Source organism: Carlito syrichta, unplaced genomic scaffold, assembly GCF_000164805.1.
Source record: "Carlito syrichta isolate Samal-C Ts95f unplaced genomic scaffold, Tarsius_syrichta-2.0.1 Scaffold304792, whole genome shotgun sequence".
Lineage (NCBI taxonomy): Eukaryota > Metazoa > Chordata > Mammalia > Primates > Tarsiidae > Carlito > Carlito syrichta.
Genome location: NW_007248888.1, coordinates 123482 through 135398, shown reverse-complemented (window position 1 = coordinate 135398; position 11917 = coordinate 123482). Strand labels below are relative to the sequence as shown.

Sequence of the window (11917 nt, the reverse complement as noted above, 5' to 3'; positions counted from 1 at the left end):
CAAAAAAAAAAAAAAAAAAGAAAGATTTGTTCCCCTTATCAGAGTGGCACACACTCATGGTATCAGTTCCGTTAACTATTGCTACAAAATTATATAACAAATCATGCCAAAATTCAGTGCCTTAAAACAATCATTTATACTTGCTTACTCTTCTAAGGGAGGGCTGGTGATCACCAGATTTAGCAAGCTTGGCTCTGAGCTACAGGTGGGCTCAGATAGGTTCCCCATCCTCCTTGCACCAGTGGGTTGGTCTTGCTGATGACAAAATTTCAGAAGGGGAGCAGAAACACCCAAGGACTCTTACAGCCCCGACACACTCACATGCCTGCTCACATTCCAGCAGACAAATCCCATCACACGGCAGAGCCTAGCATCAGTAGGGAGAGAAGATATACTCTGCTTCTAGCAGGAGGAACTGCAACATCATGTGACAAACGTCATGGAGATCAGGCAGAGCTGCCTCAGGGGCGTGTGACCTGTATAGATGCACTGGGTCTTGGGCTGGGAAGGGCCCACCTTTGGTTTTTTTCACTGGGCCTTGCAAATTATATAGCTAGTCCTGGACACAGGGGAGGGTGAAGAATCTAGAATGATAACACAACCTTCTCATCTGACAAAACTGACTTTTCACTATGATAGTATTATATCCATTCCCCATCTCCTCCAACCCTTGCTTTCAGAACCACATTATGGAATTTCTGCAGGGGATTCAGGCTACTACCTGAAGCCTCACTTTATACTATGACTCCTCCCTAAGAGGGAAGTGTGGCTCTGAGAAGCCTGAAAGAGGGAGGGGCTTAGGTGGCCATTAGTGGGAACATCTGTGATCTTATCACCACTGTATTCAGGTTCTAGAGCACCTGCCCCTTCCCAAAAGCCTCCTCAGTGAACTCAACACCCCTACCCACCCCAAACCCCACCCACTCATCCTTCTCCTCCATGTCTCAGTGAGAATGCTCCATGGGAGAATGAAAAGAATCCATCCGTCTGCTAGAACTGTGTATATCCACAAATGTCAGCAAACCTGTAGTGAGACTGGACACATTCTTGGGGAAATCAGGACATGAACTGGAGAATCACAGAATTGTCAGACCAGAAGGGATATACCAAACTATGCAACGAAGTGCCCCTGCCTCCACCTGGGGCAGGCTCAGTCTAACACAAAATCATCTCAGACACACGCTTGTCTAACTTGGTCTAAGGGATGTGAACATTTCACAGACCCTCTAGGACAACCAATCCCAAGGTTTGACAACCTTGGAAGCAGGTTTTGAATGAAGCAGGTTTTGCTTTATTCTCATACCAATCACTTGGGTTAGTGCTTTTTTTTTTGAGTTGGAGTCTCGCTCTGTCGCCCAGACTGGAGTGCAGTGGCCGCTCCCGGCCACCGCAGCCTCGACCTGCTGGGCTCTGGCGATCCTTCCTCCTCAACCTTCCAAGTAGCTGGAACTACAGGCGCGCACTACCACACCTGGCTAATTTTTTGATTTATTGTAGAGATGAGGTCTTGCCAAGCTGGTCAGGCAGGTCTTGAACCCACGGGATCAGGCAATCCACTCACCTCGGCCTCCCAAAGCACAGGATTACAAGCTGAGCCACCGAGCCTGGCAGGGTTAGCACTTTTAAGAGTTCATTTCCTCCAAGCACTTGGTGGACTTGCAGATGGAACAGGGTTCGGCCTCCTCCCCACGAGAACCTTAATGTGCCCAAAAGCATTTGTCAAACCAACCTTCCATGACGCTTCCTGCTCCCAAACCCGTATTTTATAGAGGCCGGCACAGAGTCCACGACATGCTCTAGTGGGAGAGCCATACAAGAAGCAAGTGGCTCTTGCCACAAAAAATGAATCATGAGCATAAGTCAACACAAAAATCCTGCAGTTCAGACAATTACCTAAAGAACACATTTTCTGATAATTACGAAGCTAAAAATGGATCCACTTTGAAAATCTCTTCCGTTCACCCGAGAAAGCTGAGGAGGTGGTTTAACAACAATCAACTGCTGAGATGCAACACATTCTAGGGTGTTTAGAGGGCTAGTTCCAAGAAATTTCTTAGAAGGTACGGTTCCCAGAAGGCGGTGCTGCTAACTAGACCCATTAACCCTCCCCACACACCCCAACACATGGAATGGAATCTGAACTCAGAAGGCATTCAAAAGGAGAGACAGGAGTCAGGCAGATCAGGTCAGCCCACCTTGTGATGCTGCTCAAACATCAAAGAGCACCTACCTAAGAACAGGGGAGGGGACAAGAAGTATCTTGGCCTGACTCAGTCCCAGGTGTGTGTTCAGGAATGTTATAAAGAGTTTTAGGTAAGAGCTACGGGTCCGGATGGTGATAATAACATTCAATATGTACTGAGCACTTGTGAGCCAAATGCACCCATATTATCCCATTTAATTCTCATAAGAACTCTCTGAAAGGGTACTGTTATTACTACTCTACAGCCACCCTGAGGCACACACTGTGGGTTACACACATGAAAAGAGCAGAGGTAGGATTTGGAAACAGCACAAGTTTGTACACTTCACCAACACCCTCCAATTGAGAAAGGCCTAGAATTGGCTGAGAGTAGATATTAGGAAGGTTAAAATACAGACTACAAGGGGGCAGAGAGCATGAGCATTAAGAAAAGGAACGGGACAGGAGAAACTACAGGTTAGAGATCTTCTGTGTCAATTGTGAATGCAATATCGAGCTAAATTTGATTTTAAAATACAAATCTCATATAAGGAGTAAATGTGATAAAATATGTAAATTTTATGCTATGTCACGGGCACTATTGAAATGAAGAAATGGAAAGATTTTTGACTATCCACATGTCCCCAATAAGGATTTAGATTACAGAAGTCCCAGAAAGTCAGCACTCATTCATTCACTTAATCAATATGTATTGAGCACCTTCAGCGGGCTACACACTGCTCTGCACTCTATGTCACTAGCTATGACAGTGAAGAGAACAAAATCATTGACCTTCCAGGACTGGCATTCTAGCGACAGACTCCCAGACCTAGTACCTACATGCCTCTGTGAGAATATAGAGAATTACCAAATTAAGCTAAATTAGGACATGTGAGCTACAGCAAGACCTCAAGGGCCAGAGAGAAACACCAACAGTTTGAAATTACATTTGGAAAGAAATCACATTGACATCACCGAAAATGATCTCAGGTATCCAGGGCCCACAGAAGAATTAACAGTCAGGTTATGGCAAGAGGACGAGAGTAGGAGGAAGATTCCACAAAGAAATAAAGTTGCAGGAACGTGGCCTCTTTCTGCCTACAGTTAGAGTATCCCAGAGCAGCTCCCCGGGGAGCTGCAGAAGGTGTGATCACACAGTCACTACACCTAACGTCTTAAAGTCAGTGTTTCACATCCTCTAACGTCTATCTTTTCTCCCTGGTATTTTCCACGACAGTAAACAGCAATTGATTTAACTTCCTGGTAGAGGCAGTGGCATGGGAGGAAGGAGTATGTGTAATGAAAAGGGCAAAAAACAGAAAAAGGGCCTTGGAGTATTTTTCTTGGAGTAAAATGCCTCACTCTACTGCTCATAGAAATGTATGCAAATGATATGCAAATTTGCAAAGAGTAATGCTAATTCTTGCACCATATGCCTACTTTCATATCCTTGGCTCTGACCTCTGAAAGGTCCAGGGGTATAAGTTCCATAGGCCACAGGACCTTGGCCATTGCCTGATGTTTGGCTAGTCAACGGTCAAGCAGTATAGAAGAATGAGCACTAAAATGTGAGGGATATGGAATATCACTCTACCAGAGAATAAAGATGGTACCAGTTTAAAAGATGATAAATTTAGGATGGGGGAAAAGGGGGGAACTTGGAGTCTGAAGGACAAAACTTTGATTTTGTCTTGATCCATTCTATGCCACTTATGTGTTAGTCTTAAAGAGCAAATCAAAGACTAGATGTGCTGGCTAGAGCAGGTTCTGGGTATCCAAGATATTGTCTGGAAAAGTAACTTATAAATGTATGAATTCACATTATATGTTATTTTCCTAATCATTCTTTATTCCTTGGATCACAAATATTTTCATACAAAAGTTTTATCTGAGCATATTTCCCTGCTGTGTCCTATAAGACATGGAATTTTAACATACTGTGTTTCTCTTTTTTTTTTTTTTTTTGAGTTGGAGTCTCACTCTGTCGCCCAGACTGGAGTGCAGTGGCTGCTTCCGGCCACAGCAGCCTCGACCTGCTGGGCTCCGGCAATCCTTCCGCCTCAGCCTTCCAAGTAGCTGGAACTACAGGCGTGTGCTACCATGCCCGGCTAATTTTTTTTTTTTTTAATTGTAGAGATGAGGTCTTGCCAAGTTGCCCAGGTGGATCTCGAACCCGCAGGCTCAGGCAATCCACTCACCTCGACCTCCCAAAGCGCGGGATTACAGGCTGAGCCACTGAGCCCAGTTCATACTATGTTTCTTAAAAGACGTTAAAGAACAAGTAATTAGCTAGAAAAATAACAGGTTTCTTGATTAAACTCTCTCCCAGTAAAAGGTATAATTATTGGACTACAGAAAAAACTTCAAAAGCTTGCAAAATGTTTCCCCCTAAACCAGGCTCAGTGGCTCAGCCTGTAATCCCGTGCTTTGGGAGGCCAAGGTGAGTGGATTGCCTGAGCCCACGGGTTTGAGACCCGCCTGGGCAACTTGGCAAGACCTTGTCTCTACAATAAACCAAAAAATAGCCGGGCATGGTAGCGCGTGCCTGTAGTTCCGGCTACTGGGAAGGCTGAAGTAGAAGGATCGCCGGAGCCCAGCAGGTCGAGGCTGCGGTGGCCGGGAGCGGCCACTGCACTCCAGCCTGGGCAACAGAGTGAGACTCCAACTCAAAAAAAAAAAAAAAAAAAAGTTTCCGCCTTCAACCAATGTTGGCACAGCATTTGGTTTCTCTACTATTCACATGAAGCTCAAAAACTCCTTTGGGGTTGGCAGATGGCTTTCCTATGGTGTACAGTTCATCTACTCTTTACAGAGGTTAGGGATGTCCTTTAATTCAAGGCTATGGATGCTGCTTCTTTTACCTGTCAACTTGCTATTCTCTACAATTTGCTGCAAAAAGCACTCACCTTCCTAACTGGAAAAAGACAGACCGATCTCTCTGTTACAGGAGCCTGAAGCTATGTCACAGAGCTGTGCTAAATACCAAGCCTGGACTACACGTGCACACATGTGCTTCCTGAATGAGTCTGGGGAAGCTGTGACCTACTGCCCCTCCATTCCGAGAAACTCTCTGAATGGCACGGCTCCCCCTTTAATAAGACCTCCTCATTCCACCCTTCCCACACTTGCAGTGATCCTGCCAATCAAATAGCAAAGCTGAGTGACAGGCTGAAACCTCAAAGGAAACCCAGCATTTAGTTTTAAAACTTCTCAAGGTCGGGAAGGAGTGTTCTTGAGCCCCACTATAGACAGAAACAAAGGCTACGAGGCAGCAGCAACTGCGAATGCCATCCATCATCATGCAAAGATAAAGAGCTTCTAACTCCAACCACAGAGCGTGTGCATATATCCAGGGCTGTCCCGATACTGTGATTGATGGCCACCCCCTTTTAATTAGCTCCTCTTGTCTCTGGAGGTTTCCAAAGAACAGATCACTCACTTCCACCTCCCCCTCTCTGCCACTATTTGCCTTCCTGGTAGAACAGGCACTAGGCCCCACCAGCCTCTTACTCCGTGCCCCCCCACCACCATGTGATCCTCCACCCTCCAGCATGAAGCCACCACACTGACCTTTCGTAGAAGGAAGCAGATGCGCTCGATGTTCCTTAGCCGTTCCCTCTATCAGGATGCACAAGAAAGAAGGGAGAGGGGAGATCAGATCTGCTGAATGAGCATGAAAAGCCCTGGCAGCAGCCCCAGCAGAGGAAGCAGAACCCACCAGAGACCCCTCCTGGGCACACAGTTAGCATGCTCCCACCAAGTGGTTTTTCTAACAGTTTCTGGCTTTCTTCCATCTAGCTTGTCAAAGTCATTTGCTCTTAACAGAACTCTCCCAGCAAGCAGCGTGGACTCAGCTGTCCTCAGCCCTGTATAGGCTTCTGTTCTTTTTTCTACAGCAAAATCTCTCTTGGTCTCCATGTACACAGAAGATGGTCAAACTGAAGAATGGGTATCTTGTGTTCATTGAATGTCTTAAAGCCTGTGGCCGGCTCTCCCGGGGGGCGGGGGACTTCCCACTTGGATCTCAAAACGATATGTGCTCTCATCAGTGTCTAGGTAAACAAGTTCTCCACCTATTGGCTTTATTTTTCTAGAGTGAGTGCACTTGGAGGAGGAAATTTCCCCACTAAATTAGACACCAATAGTGCCCCTGGGCTAAGGCTTTTCAAGAAGTCCAAGTCCATCTCTGAGGTCTGGCCCGCTGCCAAGGGAAGATGCCCCAGGCCAGGCAGGCGATGATGCTCACATGGCTCACTAAATGCTGTTGCTTCCCTTTTCCTTCAGTGACTTGAACGATTTCCTAAGCCACACTGAACACAGCTGTGGCATCTCCTGGTGCTTCATTACCAAGGCAATTTGGTTGCTGTAGATGTGATGGTAATGAGATTCCTCGTGGATCCGGAGAGGACAGGTGGCTGGGACACTTCATTTCCCTAATTAAATCATAAATATAGTGATTCCTGTGCATGCTGTAAGCCCAGAGGAAGGAGTCCACATCAGGACAAATTAGTATTCGTGTAGCTAGGAAGACAGATTGCATCTTCCTCAGCACATGTGTCTGTGTGTGCACACATGCATGCATGCACACATGCATGTGCACACATGCACGAATGAAGGTGCTGCAAGACACACACTCACACCTTCTCCAGCAAGCCAGAGTCTCTGAAGGACAGCACCTCTCATTACTTTAAGATGATAATGAGTGACCAGTTGGTAAATAAATAAATAAATAAAAGGAAAGCACAGGAAACAGGGAGTGAAACAGAGCACTCCTCCTCCTTTCCACCCCAACGGTCCAACAACATTGGAAGCTCTCAGGCATCTTAAATCCAAATGGACCCCATGCCCTCATTGAGAAACGCATCCTATGGATCAGCAATTGTTTGTGACATAAGTCCTTCCAAGGCCAGAGTCATCAACAAGTGAAGTCGTTTTTTAAGCCACCTGGGCCTGAAATGCAGCTTGGGGGCCCTGTAGAGGCCTAAAAAGCTTGAAGATGAGTTAAATGAGGCATCCAAAGCGTTTAACTGAAGGAAACCAGAATATAAGCTGGCAGGGTTCTTATATTCTTTGGCTTATGTTCAAGGAACTAAGCCTACATTTTCCTTTGTCTCCCCTGACCTTTTGGTTGCATTTCTATGGACAGCCAAGCGGCACCAAGTCTGGCCCCGAACCTGCTCATCCTGAGTGATTGCCTTGCTTAGTATAGATGTCAAGATATGCATAGTTTAGCCATTGATACTTACCCTGCTTGTGTGATTTAACTCAGACATTAACATATCCTGCGTGTATGGTTTCACCTTCCTTTGTGAGATTTTTGTCCTATATAAGAGGCACGTGGTAAAATAAATTTGCTCTCTCTCGGTAAAATAAATTTGCCCTCTCTTGTTCCTTGCTACCTGAGAGGGAGTCCTCCCAATCCCGCTGTTTCTCTCTTTCTTTTCTCATTCCCTCCCCCCAACTCAGACCCTGATCAGCGGAGGCTGAATCCCTGCATTTAACCTCCTGTCAGGGAGTACCATCGGAAGAACTGGGAAGATGTGTCTAGTACTATTCCAGCTAGGGTTTTTATAGTGTTGCTTGTGTGTCTAATCCCAGACAAGACTCTTTTCCTCAGGGGGACCTAGAGGCTTTAGTATGTCCATGAAATGTCTGGGCTTCATAGGCCCAAGCTCCTTAACTAATATGCTAACTAATTAGAAGTGTGGCTTTAATCATAGGAGTTTAAAAAAAAAAAGAGTTGAGATTTGGCATCTATGCTACCACTTCATCATTCATTCTTTCATTGCAATGCTTACTGAGCACCTGCTATATGCAAGTTCTGTTCTTACTGTGACCTTTCACATAAGCTCCCCAGAGAGCTTATACTACTCCCGATTTTCTTTATTCGGTCTACATTAAAAGAGGCTTGCCATGGTGAGATGGAAAGGGATTCTGCACAAAAATGTTTCATGATGTCACCAATTACCTGCAAGACAGCAAGGAATTTGCATGATACAATTGAGTGACAGGACAAATTTCTTCCCTAGCATTTGCACTGACATTATTCAAGACATCCCTGATATTCTAAGTGAGATGCTTTTTAATTTGAGCCCAAACTACTGCGAGGAAGGAAAGTGGGTCCTTGTCTTCCCTGGCAATCCAAATGAAAGTTGTGTCTCAGACTAGAGCCACTCTGCACCTGGTAGACACCGACAAGCCAGGTGTGTAATGTTGGTGCCAAACACAAAAACATCCAGAAAGACATGAGATCCAGGCTGAAGCCCTTTCAGGCCTGACAGATTCAAATTATCACAGGTTTCCTGGGTAGATGGAAACAAAATGGATTTTAATAATTGTAAGTTTTATGAAATCCAGTAAGTGTTCAAGTGGATCTTAGGGGTCCTTTCAACTTGCAACAAAATTTGTTTTGAAAGAGTTTGACTCTGTTTCATAGAATCAAAGAGTGTGGTGCCAGAGGGGATCTGGTATATTGTAAAATCAAGTCTCTTAAAGAGACAACCTAGAGAAGGTAAGAATGCAGGCTTTGGAGACAGGCCAACCTGGGTTCAAATCCTGACTCTACCCCTCATGAACTAATAAATAGTCCCTGGACAAAAGAGTAAGTTTTGTGGTCTATAAATTGAGTTAATGATGCCTGTCTTGTAGAGTTGTGAGGATTATGGATTATGTATATAAAGTCTCTAACGCACAGTAAAAACTCAAAAAAAAATTATAGGGGACACGGAAGGCTGGTTCCTCCACATGATCTTTTGGTACCTCCCTTAAAACATATGTCCTTAATTCATCAAAGGGGGCCTGAAGCTAAGGAGTCAAAGGGAGCCTGAAGCTAAGGAGACCTGCTTGTCCCTCTTACTCAAGAATGATACCATTAACCCTCCAGGTTAAGATGGTATCACACTAGTGGAGCCTGGTGTTTGTGCTACAACCTGTGACTGAAAAGATCAACAGAGCTTCTCAGACAGACAAAAACTTGCCTTAGCACTGGAAACCGTGGCCTGGAAATTACTTCAGCTAAACACAGAACCAGTGAACTTGGATTGAGACACACACTTGAATGAACCGTGTGGGCTCCATCCTTTGAATCCAGCAGTGCTGGTCTGGAATACGTTTGGAAAAGGCTCTGTCCACCTGCATGACTGGACGTGAGCTACCTTGATCGGAGAAGCAAAGTCAACACACCCATCCCCACCTCCATCCAATATCCGTTCAGAAGTTCCCACCTGGAAGCCCAGTCAGGGCAGATGGGAGAGGTAGCATGCAGGACCTGCCAAACAGGTGAGCAGGAAAAATGCTGGGAGCCATGCCCGCTAGGGCAGGCAGTCTTTCACATCCCGAACCTGGACTAGAACACTCAGATGGCATCAGATTCCCCAAGGGAAGAGAGCTGACCCCAGGCCCACAGAATCACCTGACGTGAATGCTCATTGGATGAATGATGTGGCACTAGGAGCTTTGGGCATCAACCCATCCTCCAAGTCTCCAGCTGAGAAACCTGGCGCCCAAGTTGAGAGTGCAGAGTAGTCCCCCACTCATGGTGCTCACAGGCCTACAAGTATGTTGGCCAACATGGAGCCTCTCTCCTTATTCAATGAGGGGTGACCAAAACACACATGCACCGGGCCTTGAGGACTCAACAGCCACAGCACAGCAGACTCTTCCCCTGGGTTACTGGGACAATCACACCTGACTTGCAAGATAGCTCAAGATCTGCCCAGGCCTCGAGAACAAGAAGGCTCCTCCACAACCTTGAGGCAGAGAAGGAGGCACAGTGAGAGCGAGCATGTTCTCTACTCATTCTACTCATTCAAGTTCCCATCTCCCTTCCCAGGCCCTGTTTGGTCTGGGGTCACCAATACCTGCTACTTACCGCATGAACGGGGTTGCTCTGATCTATGGGACTCTTAAAATCTGTCCTTAACTCGTCGAAGGCAATGATCTGAAACAGAATACAGAGAACCAACATGTTAAGACACAAGAGAGTCAATACAGCATGTCAAACTTCCTGTGAATTCGCTTCCAAATAACACCGGAGAAAGTAAGAGGTTATAGGTGACATGATTGGCCAGGAATCGGTCAGTGTTGAAGCTGGCAATGGGCACATGAGGTTGATTCTATTCTTCTGTCTACTGTAGATGCTTAAAAGTTTCCCAAATAAGATTTTTTTGAAGTATCTGGTGCTTTACAAAGATATAGAGAAACTGCATTGTGGTAAGAACAGGCTGGGATTTAGATAAATCCCTAACAAAAACAAAGCATTCAAAACTTCAATCCGGCACTTTTGGCTTCCAGGAAGGGCTGTTTATTTTTTCTCTGTGTGTATTTGGGGAGCGAGGCTGATTGGAAGTAAAATGGACAGAAGTTAAGGGAAAAGCAAAAAAGAAAAACAAGGAAGCAGAGTTGACAGTGATGGAAAATTGACCTAATCTCTAGATGTCCACTGACTGGACAATCAGCTCCTGGACAGTCAATGATTCACAGCCTCGTACTTTAGACTTTGGTCCCAAAGTTCATTCTGGACAAAGACTCAGAGCTCCCCAGAGTGCAACGGTTTCCCCAGTGGTCTGGAGGGGAAAATGTTGGAGGTGATTTTCTCCAGTCACAGAATGAGGTGTGGCCCACCCACAGAAAGAACTAACTGAGAGATGAAGGTTCTCCAGCCCACGTCCTAACCCAGCCACCCTACCTGCCTTGGGGAACTCAATGACAGAGTAAGGTGGTCCTCGTCAGGAGGGTGTCCTCTCTACCAGTGTGGAAGCCTTAGGTGCTCTCAGTCAAGTTCCTCCTATTGAACATAATGGACATAACCAACCTCCAACTAAGGCACGTCCCGGGGGGTCCCTGAACACTTGGTAGAAGTGCTGAAGCAAGGAAGCCAGCTTCCCACGCCCGAGTGTCCCTAATCCAGCAACATGGGAGGACTAAGAGTAAGTACCAAGAGAGGAAAAACAACTTCCTTCTACAAAGCAAGTACAATTTAAAGCAGGCATATGTCATCCTGATTTCAATACTCCTACAGAATTAGAAGAAAAGTCTAGTATAACTTGTACTAAATCAACACATTGCTATATCATCCCTTGCCAGATAGTTAATTATCCAGCCTGTACCTAAACTCTTTAGTAACAAGAAACTCACTACTTATTTGAGGATATTCGTTACATTTCTGGCTACCTCTAATTATCATCGCTTTCTTTTATTAAACTAATGTACAACTCCCCAAAGTTTCTAACCACAACCTAAGCCAGGGTCAGGAAACTACAGCCTGTAGGCCAGATCCAGCCTGCTACCCAGTTTTGTCCAAATGTGAGCTAAGAATGTTTTCTAACATTCTTTAAACAAGTGAAATAAATCAAAAGAAGGATAGTATTTTGAAGCACATGAAAATTATATTAAATACAAATTTCAGAATCCATACATAAAGTTTTATTGCAACACAGGTGCATTCATTCTTCTACCTATACTACTTTTGCACGACAATGGCAAAGTTGAGTAGTAGCAATAGATTAAAAGGCCCACAAAGCCCCAAATACTTACTATTTTGCCTTTTTTTTTTTTTTTTTTTTGAGTTAGAGTCTCACTCAGTCGCCCAGACTGGAGTGCAGTGGCACGCTCCCGGCCACCACAGCCTCAACCTGCTGGGCTCCGGCGATCCTTCCGCCTCAGCCTTCCAAGTCGCTGGAACTACAGGCGCAAGCTACCACGCCCAGCTAATTTTTTTATTTATTTATTGTAGAG

The 11917-nt window shown here is 45.4% G+C and overlaps 1 protein-coding gene across 2 annotated transcripts in view; it reads right to left on the bottom strand.

The window, feature by feature from the left end:
* Positions 1-11917, bottom strand: part of CNIH3 (cornichon family AMPA receptor auxiliary protein 3) — a 112938-nt gene that overhangs the window by 51062 nt on the left and 49959 nt on the right. Inside the window, exons 2-3 of one of the 2 annotated variants that reach the window (XM_021713908.1) lie at positions 10053-10121; positions 5753-5800 (exon numbers count right to left, since the gene is read on the bottom strand). In XM_021713908.1, the coding sequence (XP_021569583.1) occupies positions 5753-5800; positions 10053-10121 (117 nt within the window). The remainder of the gene's footprint in view (positions 1-5752; positions 5801-10052; positions 10122-11917) is intronic. The other variant, XM_021713909.1, reaches the window with a different exon arrangement.